The 14,792-nt window shown below is 45.2% G+C and overlaps 4 protein-coding genes across 4 annotated transcripts in view; 2 read left to right on the forward strand and 2 right to left on the reverse strand.

The window, feature by feature from the left end:
- The first annotated feature begins 1,162 nt into the window (after positions 1–1,162).
- LOC108114947 (dynein heavy chain 1, axonemal) lies at positions 1,163–4,537 on the forward strand. Its single transcript, XM_017226132.1, has one exon. It carries the CDS (start codon positions 1,198–1,200, stop codon positions 4,435–4,437), a length of 3,240 nt encoding a protein of 1,079 aa, XP_017081621.1. The 5' UTR covers positions 1,163–1,197; the 3' UTR covers positions 4,438–4,537.
- Positions 4,538–4,840: 303 nt separating this feature from the next.
- LOC108114949 lies at positions 4,841–8,369 on the reverse strand. The gene is made up of 5 exons (XM_017226135.2): positions 7,082–8,369; positions 6,315–7,025; positions 5,780–6,174; positions 5,451–5,685; positions 4,841–5,391 (listed from the first exon to the last, which is right to left on the reverse strand). Exons 1-5 carry the CDS (start codon positions 8,060–8,062, stop codon positions 5,098–5,100), a joined length of 2,616 nt encoding a protein of 871 aa, XP_017081624.2. The 5' UTR covers positions 8,063–8,369; the 3' UTR covers positions 4,841–5,097.
- Positions 8,370–8,578: 209 nt separating this feature from the next.
- Positions 8,579–11,274, forward strand: LOC108114950 (pre-mRNA 3'-end-processing factor FIP1). Its single transcript, XM_017226136.2, has 4 exons — positions 8,579–10,100; positions 10,159–10,251; positions 10,420–10,490; positions 10,546–11,274. Exons 1-4 carry the CDS (start codon positions 8,669–8,671, stop codon positions 11,077–11,079), a joined length of 2,130 nt encoding a protein of 709 aa, XP_017081625.2. The 5' UTR covers positions 8,579–8,668; the 3' UTR covers positions 11,080–11,274.
- A 238-nt stretch (positions 11,275–11,512) lies between these two features.
- Positions 11,513–14,792, reverse strand: part of LOC108114957 — a 57,193-nt gene continuing 53,913 nt past the window's right edge. The window contains exons 13-14 of the mRNA XM_017226151.2: positions 14,559–14,570; positions 11,513–14,496 (exon numbers count right to left, since the gene is read on the reverse strand). Of these exons, the coding sequence (XP_017081640.2) occupies positions 13,338–14,496; positions 14,559–14,570 (1,171 nt within the window). The 3' untranslated portion in view covers positions 11,513–13,337. The remainder of the gene's footprint in view (positions 14,497–14,558; positions 14,571–14,792) is intronic.

Below are 14,792 nucleotides of genomic sequence, written 5' to 3' on the forward strand. Positions count from 1 at the left end.
TTTTGTAGCTTTTATAGTTTTTGAGGTTTATGCATTTTTGGTTTTTCGGGTTTTGTGGGCGTTAGAGTGGGCGTTGCTTGATCGGAAAAAAACAATTCGCATTGGGAGCATCATAGAAACCCACATGCCTTATCCGAACTTTCTATCTCTTATAGTTACCGAGATATCAGCTTTTCTAGAAAATCCGAAAGCCCTTGTGGGCGTATGGGTGGGTGTGGCCGGATAGTGTTACCACTATAAGATGCGCTGCCATCTACAGATTATACTTTTTGAATTTCAAGTTTCTAACTGCAATAGTTCCTGAGATTTCAGCAATTTTAGTTTATTACGATTTGTGGGCGTTAGAGTGGGCGTAGCAGGATGCTGTAATAAACTTGCGCTGTCCCGGGACCTCAAGAATCTTCATGCTTAATCTCAACTTTGTATATGCTATAGTTCCTGAGATCTCAGCGTTCATACGGACGGACGGACGGACGGACGGACGGACAGACGGACATGGCTCAATCGACTTCGCTATTGATCCTGATGAAGAATATATATATTTTATAGGGTCGCAAACGCTTCCTGCTATCTGTTACATACTTTTCAACGAATCTAGTATACCCTTTTACTCTACGAGTAACGGGTATAACAAGAGGAAACGCTATAGTCGAATGCGCCACCTATTGTCAGAGAAAGCATTTTGAGTAACTGATCGTGATTTGTGGGCGTTATAGTGTATCTGTTATAGTTCCTGAGATCTAAGCGTTGATACGGACGGACGGACAAAAGGACATGGCTCAATCGACTTCGCTATTAATCCTGATCAAGAATATATATTTACTTTATAGGGTCGGAAGCACTTCCTTCTGTTTGTTACATACTTTTCAAGGAATCTAGTATACCCTTTTACTCTACGAGAAACGGATATAATAAGCTTTGGTATTGTATTTAGTTGAAGAAAGGCCTTCGATAATAATAAGATGTTTGCTGAGATTATCTTTTAGTTAACTGTTGTCGTCGAGTTAGTCAATAAACCACAAAAAAATTTATAATCTTCGGCATGTAAGATCATAGTTTTGTTCTACATGTTTTGCCTATTAAATTTAGAATTCTCAAACCCTTGAAGGTAGTTTGTATTTTTCTTAGTAATTAAATAGCTTGCTTTGGAAAGAATGCCACATTCACTATTAAATTCATATTCACTATATATTTCATATGGATCCGGAAAACTTAGAGGTGGGACGCAATGATGACGAATCCCAGGATTCTGAAACAACAATCCTCAGCTCTGTTAGCATCAAGCAACAGGATGACCCTCAATTTAAGCGGGAGGTCGAGCAGGCCATATGCATCATGCCGCCTCGACCAGGAACAGCTGTGATGAACTATCAGGAGCTTTACATTCCAAGAAACCAGCTTACCGACATATATTACCCCATTCAGGAGGCGCAGCGCTGGCTCACATTGATGGACAAGATGGGGAAGCCACATCGATTTCCGCTGCCCACGATTCTGCCAAAAGTGATCCAGACTCGCTACGTGCCAAAGCGACATCTTCCCAAGGATGTCGAAGTGGACCGCAGGCGTCGACAGTACCAGAAAATCAACCTGGTGGAGGAGCTAGATAAAGCGGGACTCACTGACGACGTACTTCAGCCTACAGAGGAGCAGTACAATGTAATGTCCGAATTTGCCTTTCCGCACAAGTTTCCCCTTAGCTACTTTGACGACAGCAACTTTGACATAAACTCCCCGGCGGCTTGGTTTGACCTTGGAGTGGTCGGCGATACTCACTACCCGCTTCCGGCAAAGGCATACCTCCCATATAACCAGAGCCTCCTTAATTGTCAGTGGGGCATGGCAGCTGTTACTGCGCATCACGAGGACTCTGACCTCTGGACGCTTCTGTCGTTGGAGGACGGATGCACCTACACGGTGCCCAAGCTTCAATTCATGTTCATGGCCGAAGACCCTCATAAGTACATAAAGCGGCTTCAGGCCGCCGTTCATGAGCGGCACAAGGGTGAGCAGCTGATGTTGATGGAGCTTATTGTGGACTGTGTCCTTCATGAGGACATTGAGTCCACTGTGTTCTACAGCTTCAAGCCCATCGAAGCGGTGCTTTTGGGGGCCAAGGTTTCTGAGCAGTGCAAGCGGCGATTGCGTTCGGAAGTTAACTTGGTGTTTGAGCGTCTGATGGCTCTCTACGAATTGGAGCAGTTTATTCTGAAGATGCCCAAGGAGTTCCCCCAGTTTCGGAACATCAACCTTAAGGAGTTTCTGCCGCGCTCTTTTGCCGTCGATGTCTCAGGGAAGGAGCGCGGGGAACTGCAGGCCCTTGGCATCACCATGAAGGAGAAGCGCTATGACTATTTGAAAGCGAGCCTCTTCTACTGCGGAGGTGGCATCGAGGCTATGGCCGGAGTGGCCATTGAGTGTCAGTATATCGAGACGCTTTCGATCTTCGTCTGCAGCTTCAGCAAGCCATTGGCGCTGGTAGACTTTCTTCAGGCCCAAGAGGCGCACAGCGACAACGTGGCTACGTTTCTCAAGGTCTATTGGCCCCAACAGCTTACAACGGTCATCACTGTAGTACTTCGAGCCCTAGGTAAGGGTTGGTTAGACATCTCCCTAAACACCTGGACAGTCTATCTCATGTGCAAAATTTCGCGGTTTATACTACAGGTCAAGTTCCGCATGCAAGAGTCAATGGAGGTGCTGCTGGAGACGTCTCTGCATAACTTCTCACACTTCGTTTGCGATCCGTGCCTACAGTTTCTCCAACTGAAGTCCAACTACAAATGGACCAACAACTACATTGACACTGAATTTCCCTTTCATAAGCCTGTGTTCGCCATGACCCTTGGAATTAGCGAAGATCGCAAGGTCTTTTACTCCACTGATCCAGATGAATTTCAGCCGAGCCTGGTAGAGATTTTTAAGAAGTGTCTGGAAAAAACCGCTGGAGTTAGATGCATAGATGCCGCTGTCATGAGTTTTCTAAAATTCGCCCCTAACCTGTACATCCTGACGGTGGAGCTTATCGAGGAGAGCTTCCTGAGGGAGAATGAGCTTTTGAAGAACTGCTATGGCAAGGCAGTGCTGCCTCTCAAAGCCTACGCCCGACTCTACGAAAGGTTTATTGATTTCTACCTCTTGAATATCAACACCTACATGCAGGCCTATGCTCAGGCCCACAAACCGTCCTCCGAGGTCAAGCGAGACATCCTCGAGCACAAACGGCTGAAGGAGGAGGTCCGCGAAATTTTGCCTGGTTTTATCACGATCGGGCCATTCTATATTAACGTGGACATATTAAAACAGTTTATGATTAAGAAACGCATCGATATCGTTAGGCGGATCTTTGAGTATTATGTTGACCGAATGTATGAGTCGAATGAAGCTCTATTGGATCGCTGCCTGGAGATGTTCCGCAGAATCGCCGAGCGACCTATCAGCATTGAGCACCTCTACGAAATTCGCGACTTTGCATTGACGGTCCCAGACCTGGTGGATGAGCTAAAGGCGGATATACAGGTCATGTGGTTAGAATATGACCTACTAGACAGCTTCTTTTACAACCTGAGTGACCATCAGTTTACCATGAAGTGGAACGTTTACGCCTGGCCGCACCAGATAATGGTGAGATTATCGACGCTGAAAGATGAACAGAAGGTGGATATTGAGGAATTCCTGCGGCTCCACTCCAGCGAATGCCAAGCATTTGAGGAGCGTCTAGAGTCCCTGAACGACGAAGTGCAGGCTTACTCGCTGGCTTTTAATCCTAACCGTGCCCAGGAAACGTCTGTGGATATTAAAAAGACGTGGGCGCTGATCAAAGAACTAGAGAAAGTCAGCCAAACCCTACAATTTCGGCAAGAACTTTTTGAGCTGGAACCACTCTCTGTCGAGTTTCTGGAGAGCATTGTCGAGAGTTTCACCCCTTACAAGAACTTATGGTACGGCTGTGCCAACTTCTTAAAACTCGAGGAAGCCACTTTGGGCAACCCGATAGCTCAGCTAGACCTGGAAGATGTGTGGAATAATATGATGAAACTCCGCGACGAATTAACTGAATCTATGCAAATATTTAATGAAAAAATCGAGATTATGGAGGTGGCCAAGACGTTCATTGGGAAAATTGACGACTTTGTTCCAGTTTACAATAGCATAAGGGACCTTCGAAATGAGAACTGGATGTATATTCACTGGCAAGAACTTAGCCTGGTAACCGGCCAAGAAATCAAGTACACCGTTGCGATGAACTATCAGTACCTCATACGGAAGGGCATCTTAGACTTCCTACCAGAGGTGCACCTTATCTCTGAGAAGGCCAACAACGAGGCGGAGGAAATCTTACGCGCGATGGAGGAGGAAGAGAGGCGGAAGCAGGCCGAGCTCGACGCTCTTTTGTTGCGCAAACAGCTGCGCAAGTGCCGCAGGGACATACTATAGGTTGGTTATACTTAATCTTCGTCGTGTACTGAATATTTGCATTGTTTAACAGATGCATTATAATTGAAAAAGAAAAACTTTATTTGGTACTGCTATACCCTTTTCTCATTGAGAGATAGGGTATATTGTAGTCGTTGACAAGTAAAAGGAAGTATGTGTGTGTTTTCTTTAATAGGATCACTAACCCAGTCGATCTATACCTGTCCATTAAAGAGCTTAGTGGTACTCTGGAGGAGTGAAGCAGTTTATAGCCATTGCTCAGTCCTTTACCAACGACCACAGTTCATAATTATTACACATTATTCATAATAATTACGCTACTACCTGCAGTGTATTATTTCGTGTTTTCCATTCTGGCTCCTCTTCCGTAGGCTGCTTGTATATAATGTGTATTGGGCATGCATTCTTGTTTTAGTAGTACTCTTTATTACACAGACTGCACAATAGCCAAAGATTGATCATATAATATAATAAAGTAAACTTGACTTACTAAATTGTTTTGTATTTTTTAGTGCAATTGAATAAAAATCTTGCACGGCTACAATAAATTGATGCAATTTATACGCAATAAATGTATATAAATAATGTTTTGAAGCCGGTTAAAAATTTTCCTCTAGATTGCTGGTCCTAACTGATTTAAAAACAATTTTAAAATGAATCTTAAGCCTTCCGTTTTGGCTTTTTGCTTTCCATGAGGCTCATAATGGTCTTGCGCAAGTCCTCTGTCTCCTTCTGCTCCATCTCAAGGTGTTCAATTTGATCCTTTCGTTCCTGTAGCTGTGTCTCCAGCACGGAAATTAGGTCTTCAGACTTCTTTCCTGCCTCCCGTTGCTCCTCCAAGGACTTGTGCGTCTTGGCCAGCTCCCTATCGCGCTCTTCTATGGTGCGTAGCTTCTCTTTCATATCCTGCTCGTATGCTACCATGGACTTCTTAAGCTTGTCTATGCGAGAAGTCTGCAAGAGGATTAATTTAAAAAAAGGGTTTTTTTGGAATTTAAATCTCATGTACTTACGTTTTCCTTGTTGAGAGCCTCCATCCTAGTAAGTTCCTCGCTCTTGGCGTTCAGGTTCGTTCTAAGCTCGTCGCAGTCTCTTTGCAGGTCTGCAATCTCCGACTTCTTCACAAGCAATCGACGTTCGTTGGCCTGCAAGTGAACGGAGTTCTCGGACATCTGTTTAAGTAGGTTAGTCATGTTGCTCTTCAGCTCGACTGTCTGTTGCTTGAGATCTTTGCACTGGGATTGCAGACTAATTGATAGAGGTTTCAATAAAATTTAAGTATACTAAGAAAACTTGTACAAATCAATTAATACCAAATGTTCATGGTTCTAACTTCACTCACCGTTCTTGGCTGATGAGCAGCTCAAAGTTGGTAGCTTGGAAACGTTCAAGTTCGGCGCTCTGTACGTGGGCCAGTTGTGTTCCACTGGCTAGTTGCTGTCCGGCCTGCTCCAGGCGCTGTTCCAGGCTAAGCACGGCGCCGTTGAGACTATCGATGCGGTGGTTATACAGCTCTATAACCTGGGATACAGGCGCTGATGCCAGTTCGTTTCGGCGCACGATCCCTCCTATGCTGTCTAGAAGTGCGTTGACACGCTGAGCCATTTCCTTGTCAGTAAATGTGCGGTGGCCTTTTAAAATAGAGCTGAGGTTGCGCCACTGCTCAGCATTGTCGGTGCAGACTACTGAAGTTCCTGCCATCGACCCGCAAGAATCATTCCTGATACCAGCCACGTGCTTTATGAGAAAATATGAAGTCATTCTTTAATTTAGAGCTTATATATATTAAGAGTTCCAAAGATTCTTAAAGGTTTAACAATATGAACTAAAACTATTTTATTGGATTGAAAAGAATAGACTAGGAGAATAATGCTCACCTTGGCTACAGCCGACTTAGGAAAGTCCTCGAACTGGGCAATTTGAAGGACGGCGGCCACCAGCGATTCGCTTTTGCTGACCATCCCGCGAGCCAAGCAGTATTGCAGCTGAGTCTGCTCTAGTAAAGTGCAGCATTTATCCAGGTAGGCCTTCTTTGCGATGCCTGCGACGTTGACAAGAAGAAGCAGGCAAAAGCAAGCCTTTTCCACCTCACTCTGCGCCAGACTCTGTGTGCTGAGAAACTGGGGAACAAGCGCAAGTGGAGCCGCCAAGATTTTGTCGAAGTATGACTCTGATATCTTGGAGAGGACCAGTTTCTCGGTCTTCGGCTCCTGAAGCAGTTGGATCAGTAGGCGTAGAGTGGATAATACTTGCGCGGGCTTTGTTTCCGGTCGCTCGGCGCTGGCCACTATATTGACCACATGCGAAGGATCGCGAGCAACAAGCTGGGCCACTGCCGCCCGTTTGCCCAAGCGCAACAGCATGCAGAGCAACTCAATGGCAGCCACGCCGCACAGATCCGAGGATAGCCACTCGCCAACCATCTCGTACAGGCGCGGCGTAATGGAGTCCAGACTGATTGAGCTGCAGCCGTCCTCAGAAAGCTGCAAAATGTAGCTTACAAGGCGAAAAACCAGGCCCAGGCAAATCTGATGGTGTTTCCGCGTCTCCTCCTGTGAGTCGTCCATGCCGGTGCGAGCGTCAATTTGCTGAAATTAAGGAATCTGTTAGAAATTCTGTCCGCAGAATATAAACGGTAATTTACGTCAAGCAGCTTTTCCACATCCTCGCAGAAGTGTTTGTGTGATACCATTGCCCGATGAAGACCGGCGTGACATTGAGAGTCTAGCAGGAAGTCGACGATGTGCCGCAACTGCGCCACGTTCCAGTGCTTTAGGCAATCCTCGATGCCAGCAAAGGACATGCGCAGAAAGGTGTACAGTTCGGGCAGCTCGAAGGCGTATACATCCTCTGAGAGAATGATGAGCATCTTGTAGGCCAACAGGCCATAATTTTGAATTCTTTTACAGAAGGATGATATGTTGACACTGCGTAGAAAGAGGAACAGCACGGCAAAGTTATTGTAGCATAGGTTTACCAACACTGAGAGAGCGAGCAGGCAATGGGAGTCGTCGTCGACACGAGCAGAACCGCTATTCGTGGCACTAGAGCTGTCTTCTGTCCCGAGCACGATCTCCGCCAGATGCTCGATCAGAGCTGCCAGATAGGGCTCTTCCCAGGCGATGTGAATACCGTATGTGAGGTCCTGTAGCAGCACTAGCAGCCTATGCACCCGCTCCACTCGCCGGGTACGTCGTATTAGCACTCCCAGCAGAGGTACGAAACAGAATTTCTCGACGATCGCGTTCCGAGCCTCCAGATTCCGGCTGCAGTGCTGAACTAGTCCAACGCAGGCCCACAACACATCGCCCTCGGCACCATCATTCTCCAACGCGCCCATTAGGGCGTGCAAATCGACGTAAAAGCGGGCCAGCTCTATGTTTCCTGACGTAGGAGCAAAATGGATCGGATGCACCTTGGTGCCCAGCAAAGCCACGCTGCGCTGTACATAAACTAGCGACTCCTCGGATCGCTGCATCTGGAAGCTAGCCGTCCGCGCCCTGAATTCACGCACATAACCAATAGCCAGAGTGGCACCCGCGTCTTGGAGAGCCTGTGGCGAGTCCTGACCATTGCTGCTGTGGTTGCCGCTAACGGCTGATGTGTGGTTCCGTAGCGTAGCCATAAGGCTCCGTTTCAAACTTAAGTTAAGCCTTGACTTAAAAACAAACAAGCGTCAACCAAAAATAAATTTCGAAAATTAGCGATTGCTTGCCGCTAAACGGATAGATTATATACGGTGATATCGATTGTCAAGTAATTGCAGCCCTGGTCGGTGGGCAAAACCTATTAGTGTCGCGAAATACCACAAAGTATTTAAACTTTATTTGAAACGGTCAAGCGGTTAAAATACTTTTCGATTTTAAGTATATGTAATATTATATTACCTAAAAGTTAAATTAGAATTTGGTCTGTATCTCTATATTTAGTCTAGTGCAACATATGAAAAAAAAGACCTGACCAAGTTTATTATTGAAAGCTAAATCGACTTCTAACTCTGATCACCAGTATATGTATACATTTAACATGCTATTTTATACTTTCCAATGAATGCATTCCTTTATTAGTGTTACCTCTATAAAAGTTACAGTGTTACCAGATCATTTTGGGACTGATTTGTTAGTAAATTTATTACAGTAATAGCGTAAGTTTTTTCACATTTCGCTATCCGGCAACACTTCCAAAGGCATTGGATTTTTTGGTCGCTTAAGAATTTCCATAAAACAAGAATATGGCTGATGACACTAACGAAGACAGCTGGCTCTATGGTACCTCAAATCCGGACTCGACGACCGGCGAGCTTGGCAATGGCGAGGACGCACTGACTGCGGAGCATGAGGCTGCGGCAGAGGCTCAGGCACTGGCCGCTGTGGTAGCCGGTGAGAAGACCGGCTCCTCGACCGGAGTCGAGTCCGACACAGGCTCGCCGCGCTTTCCTAAGGAGGAGGTGGCTGAGTACTCCGAGTTTGACGATCCGGCGGAAGAAATGGAGGAGGATGAGGAGGCCTTACCCGATACCACGGACAGCAGGAGCAGGAGGGAGCGCGATAGAGATAGGGATCGGGATGGTGGACGATTTGCGGATCGGGCCAGTGCCAGATCCTCTGCAGATCCAGAGGACGACGAAATGGCAGATGGCCCAAGCTCCAGAAGGGAGAGAAACGGCTCTGGGTCTGATGAAGACGATGACGATGACTCTGACGACGATATCAACGTGGTCATCGGAGACATTAAGCAAGCCCCCAGCACATACAATATTAAGCAGCGAGCCAATCTCTTGGCCGGAGGTACTGGAGTTGCCGGAGAAAAGGTCAAGCCAGCTGGCCAAGCAGGCAAGTTCAGCATCGAAGACTTTGAGGGCGCCGGGACTATAAACGGGGTGGCCGTGCACGAGTTCAGTATCGATTCGTTGGAGGAGAAGCCGTGGCGCAAGCCGGGAGCAGATATTACGGATTATTTTAACTACGGATTCAACGAGGAAACGTGGAGAGCCTATTGCGAGCGACAGAAACGCTTTCGTGTGGCGGAGAGCGGCGTGGGCCTGGCTAGTCTTACGCAGAACGTAAACCAGAATGCTCCCATTGGAATTCTCACAGACAGTGGCATGGGTCTGGGTCCACCCGGAATGCACACCATCCAGTCCATGGTAGGAATGGGTGGGGAGGCTGGTATGCAGATGCCACCGCTAGGAATGCCGCCGCCAATGATGCAGCATCAGTCGCGATCCGGAATGGGGCTAATGCAACGTCCCCCAAGGCCCATCTCAACAACGGGAGGGGAAAGAGGCGGTGACCGGGAGAGAGGCGTTAAGGAGAACGCGATACAGGTGATGACCGCCGAGTGCCGTGAGTACTCACGTGGGGGCTTGGGACCCATGGCGCCGAATTTCCCGTTACCAGGTGCTTCTGAGGAACCCTTCTTCCACGAGCCAGAACCCTTCGACTATGGCTATGAGCCCACCCAGGAGTCGCAGTGGGGCAGCGACAATGCTGGATGGGTTCCGAGCGGGATCAAGGAACTGACTCCGGGTCACGCCCACATGCAACAACCGCCACCTGGAATGCCACCTCCTGGGATGAGCGTGCCGCCGCCACAGATGGGCGGTCCGCCACCCAATTTACGCGGCATGATGCCGCCAAACATGCGCATGCCACCAAATATGAGTGAGTTGTCGACAATTAGATTTACTTGTATGTAACTAATCCTGGTTATCTCTGGCAGACATGGGGCCGCCACCTGTAATGATGATGGGGGGTAATGGACCACCACAGATGCGAATGGGCATGGCACCGCCACAGCGAATGGGCGTGAGCGGTAAGATCAGGGCAAAACTGTAATATAAATTCGCTTTAAAGTTTAAACATTACGAGTTCATTCTATGAAATATGAGATATGCGGGAGTAAAATGCAACATACAAATTTTTGTTGTTATCATGTTATAATTAGGACTTTAACATTTTAGTTTTGACTATTTCATTTCAGATCGCGGCGGCTACGAGGATGATCGTGACCGAAGACGGCGCGAGAAGGACAAACTCTTAAAAAAAGATCAGGTGGGTTTTGAAAATAAAAAGGAATATATGCGATAATTACCATTTTTTCATACAGTTGCGAAAAGACTTCATAGACATGTTGCGGGAGCGGCATGACATCGAGAGGCACACTAGGTGGTACGACATCAAGAAAAAGTTCGAAGCGGATGCTAGGTACCGTGCCCTTGACTCGTCTTACCGCGAGGAGTACTTTGAGGACTATCTGCACCTGCTAAAGGAGGAGAAGCGCAAAGAGCGCGACCTGAAGGAACGCGAGCGTCATCGCGATAAGGAGAGATCTCGAGACAAGGAAAAAGAAAAGGATAAGGATAAGGAAAAGGAAAAAGAAAAAGATAAAGACAAAGACAAAGATAAAGAAAAGGACAAAGACAAGGATAAAGAAAAAGATAAGGAGAAGGACAAGGAAAAAGAAAGCTCTCGGAGAGAACGCTCCAGGTCCCGCGAAAAGTCCAGTCGTCGCAAGTCCAAGTCACGCGAGAAAGAACGAAGCGATCGGAGCAGCAAGAGCAGCAGCAGCAATACAGCAGGATCCTCCAGTCGCAGTGAGAAGAAAAAATCACATCGCAAGGATAAAGAAGAGGAAGAATAACGTGGGTACTATATGGTAAACGAACGAAATGCAACTGCTTGATTTGCCCACCATATATAATTAAAAAAAGATCCAAGATAAACGAAAACTTTCTAAAATTTTTAATAAAAAAGAGACAAAACGAATGTGGACAACTGTTGGGAGAGATGAAAATGTAGAGTGAAGATAAATACACTTTATGTACTGTATAGATAATCTGAGTGGTCTTATTATTTTTTTAGTTACGCGTTTTGTAAGGATCGGAGCACTTTTTTTGTTCTGAATTGCTACACTAAACCGTTTCTTTTTCCCCATTACCGTTATGGCTACTGAATGTTATAGTATTCTGATACATACTAATATATGTAATACCTGAAATAGGTTCAACTATAATCAGCTTTTACTGCTGAACAAGTATGTAAGTAAGTTACCAAATTACCACATCAAAGACCAATCCAGGTTATATTAAATTTATTAATGAATTTATTTATTTCTTTGTACACCCATTAATTAATGAGTGGTCTCTGTCGGGGCTTAAATACGCACTAAAAATAAAATACTGTTTAAAAAATAAGTGACTGCGGCGGCATATACAGGGCCGTCGTAATGCAAAATAATGGTTTACTCCCAGATGAAGGAACGTGGCAGGAAAGGAACACATTTTATTGATCTGCTGAGTTTTTATGGCCTTAATTGACTAGTAATTGCCCTAAATTTGAGCTCCACTGAATATGAAACCAATAAATACAGGGAAAATAAAAATTTGTTTGAAGCAATCTGATTATTCTTAGAGCTATAATTGGTTACAAAATTTTGTGAGATAGTTTTATTTGGCTCTGAATTATATTCCGCTGGAATTATATAGAGACTACAGTCTAAAAGTATGTATATATTAGAACTGATATTTTATCTCAATGTCCTTTATGTGGATATTTTTAGTATATGTACGACACACACGCACTTGATGAGAGTAGATTACTAGGCTTTCGTAGAGCGGTTACAAAATATATTATATTTCATAGACATGGAGACAAACCCTTATCGGTTTTATGGGGTTTTCCTTATTCATGTAGTTGGTTTTCTTTTAAAAGTAACAACGATTGTCTTTAGAAAACTAAATTCACGTATCCGATGCTTATTTCATAAATACGATTTATAGTTCGCTATATTTATTTATATTCCCACATAATTTACATTTGTTCTAATTATTTCTTTGATTTTTAAAAGGAACATCGTGTACACATATATCTTACTAGGTATATTCCCTTCATGGAGTTTAATTAAAAAACCAGTCGGATATGAACCAAAAATAGGCCGAATTTTCGGATCAGATATATGTAGTTTGATCAACATCATGAAACGCATTTGTTAATAAACAAATAGAAAAATACAAAAGATAAATTTTGCTTTTAATATTATCATATGTTGCTCAAAATAGTAGTATGTGAATGCCTAAGAGTATTCGTTGGAAAGTATTTAAAAAATAGGAGGAAGCGATTCGATAAAGTATATACTACGTAATGAGTAATATATACGAAAACCTTTATTTAAACTAATCATTTAAATTAAAAGAAAATGTTTTTAAGAGTTCCGCAAAGTCTTATCGGAATTTTATTGTAATATAAAAATGATTTGGGTATAAGATTTGGCTAGGGGATTTTGCGTAACGAAGATTGTTCCTATGGATAATGGACAGTGACCTTGGTATTAGTCGCACATAGAATTGCTCACCTTATCTGTACTTTTAGTTTCAGCTAGAACCAAGCTAGCATTCTCTAGGTACTTTACTTTTCACATCACAACATACTCAAATCATTAACATTCCCAGGCTTAGTCTAATCTCTGGGTTTGGGTAAAACGTTGGGGAAATGTAATCCGTTGACAATTTTCACAAAGTTAATTCAAAACTCGGATTTTTAATTACGCACAAAACTACCATTTTAAATACAGTCTTTCAGAGTGATAAATTTAAAAAACCAGTAAAAATAAAAAGTTTTAAATATTTATTAACGTTCTAGAACCACCTTTGCTTGACAAGGGACATACTCTTCTGGAGAGATGTATAAGTCTGTATGACCTTTTACATTATGGTACAGAGGGGGGCTTAACTGACACATTCACACGAGGAGAAAAAACGAAAATTTATTAGAGTAAGGAAAATAGAAGACATTTCCCACTTCCGATACCTCGACAACTCATACAGTCAAACATTCAAACTGGGTTCGTATGAGACTTAAAGCTTTAATCGGCGCCCTTTCCTTAGGACCTTAGATTGTGCCCTACCTGCTCAGCAGCTGCATCACGTTGAGGGTCAGCTCTGGGCCGGAATGGTTGCCATTATTGTTGTTGGCCGACCCATGGGAATGCGAGCTGCTGTTGTTCGTACTATTGCTGCTGTGGGCAAAGATCCCATTCAGTGTCCTGGATGGAGCTGGCGATGTTGGGGCGGATAGCTGGGGCGGAGTCAGGGGCGGCAACGGCGGCGACTGCGCCTCCAGTGTCGAGGGCGGGCTGCGGTTGAGATTACTGTCTAGGCTACTATGGTGCTGTGAGGAGGCCGGCGATAGCGGGATCTCTTCGATCTTCTCCAGATCCTGGGTGATCGAGGCAGAGTTCTGCTTGTGGGCCCTCGTCAACGTTCCCTTGGGACTTCGGGAGGTGTCGTGCAAAAAGGGTATGTCCAACATTGAGCTCTTAACTCCCCCACCACCACCCCCTACCAAGGCGGAGTAAGTGGTGGCCTGCAAGGAGTGCTGGTGGTGTTGCTGCTCTCCCTTCGCCTGCTGGTCGTCTCGATCTAAGCTGAACTGCCGACGCAGCAGGCGACTGGAGCCGGGCTTACTATCGAATCGAGCGGCTCCTCCTCCACAACCACTTCCGGTTCCGACTACGGAAGAGCAGGCGCCGCCGCCCCCCTTTCCGCTTCCCGCTCCGCCCCCCGCATTACCGTAAAGGTACTTTCCATCGTAAAACTGCGTAAGATTACTTTCACTGGGACTGAGGCATTTGTAGTGGTTGTACGGCGAACTGAGGTCCATCATCTCCTCGATCTTTTTGTACAGGCGTGAGCTGGATCCTCCCGTTGAATTTGGCTGCCGATTAAAGCTGTTCGGGTTCAGAAGATTATCCGGTGTCAGTTCTGAGAGCTTCCGCGATTGTGGACTTGTACTGCTTGGGGTCGTCTTTCCCGGTAGCTCAGGACAGAGGGTAGCATTCGGGCTAATTGTGTTGGTGGAATTGGAGTCCAAGGAATATGAGTTGGGTAGATTGGCCCCGGAACCCAAATCCGCGTTCGTAGGTGGCGTTATCTCGACCTTTACCTCTACGGATTCCCCAGCCAGCGATGAACTCTGCGACGAGGAAGGATTCGTACTTGTCCGAGATTTGGTGGCCTGAGCCTTCATGGTTATCGAGTTGCGAATTAATGATTCATCCAAGCTGTGGAGGATTCACAAAATAGTATTACTATAAAGGCAGATAGTAATAGATCTTCAACGTACCCATGCGACTCTCTAACGAAGTGGATGGAATGCAGTTGTTTGGAGTTAAATAGATAAATTATACAGTTTGATCATAATTAGTAATCGATTTATTATAATTGGTAACACCTAGTTATTACAATTATTGGACATTTCACTTTTCCCAACATGCTAGCTCTTGCAGTTCCCGAAATCTCAGCGATCATGCGGACGGAAAGGTAGAAAAGCGGACATGGCTAAATCTAATCGGATATT

This window comes from Drosophila eugracilis, unplaced genomic scaffold (genome assembly GCF_018153835.1).
Source record: "Drosophila eugracilis isolate 14026-0451.02 unplaced genomic scaffold, ASM1815383v1 contig_1897, whole genome shotgun sequence".
Taxonomy (NCBI): Eukaryota; Metazoa; Arthropoda; class Insecta; order Diptera; family Drosophilidae; genus Drosophila; species Drosophila eugracilis.

What these genes read in the sequence shown, in the direction of transcription:
- LOC108114947 (XM_017226132.1), top strand. Translation starts at nt 1,198, where the DNA reads ATGGATCCGGAAAACTTAGAGGTGGGACGCAATGATGACGAATCCCAG.
- LOC108114949 (XM_017226135.2), bottom strand. Translation starts at nt 8,062, where the DNA reads ATGGCTACGCTACGGAACCACACATCAGCCGTTAGCGGCAACCACAGC. An exon ending in ATGTGGAAAAGCTGCTTGAC is followed by an intron (nt 7,026 to 7,081) that starts GTAAATTACCGT and finishes CCTTAATTTCAG; the next exon opens with CAAATTGACGCTCGCACCGG. An exon ending in CTGCTCATCAGCCAAGAACG is followed by an intron (nt 5,686 to 5,779) that starts GTGAGTGAAGTT and finishes TCTATCAATTAG; the next exon opens with TCTGCAATCCCAGTGCAAAG.
- LOC108114950 (XM_017226136.2), top strand. Translation starts at nt 8,669, where the DNA reads ATGGCTGATGACACTAACGAAGACAGCTGGCTCTATGGTACCTCAAAT. An exon ending in ACAGCGAATGGGCGTGAGCG is followed by an intron (nt 10,252 to 10,419) that starts GTAAGATCAGGG and finishes ATTTCATTTCAG; the next exon opens with ATCGCGGCGGCTACGAGGAT. An exon ending in AACTCTTAAAAAAAGATCAG is followed by an intron (nt 10,491 to 10,545) that starts GTGGGTTTTGAA and finishes TTTTTCATACAG; the next exon opens with TTGCGAAAAGACTTCATAGA.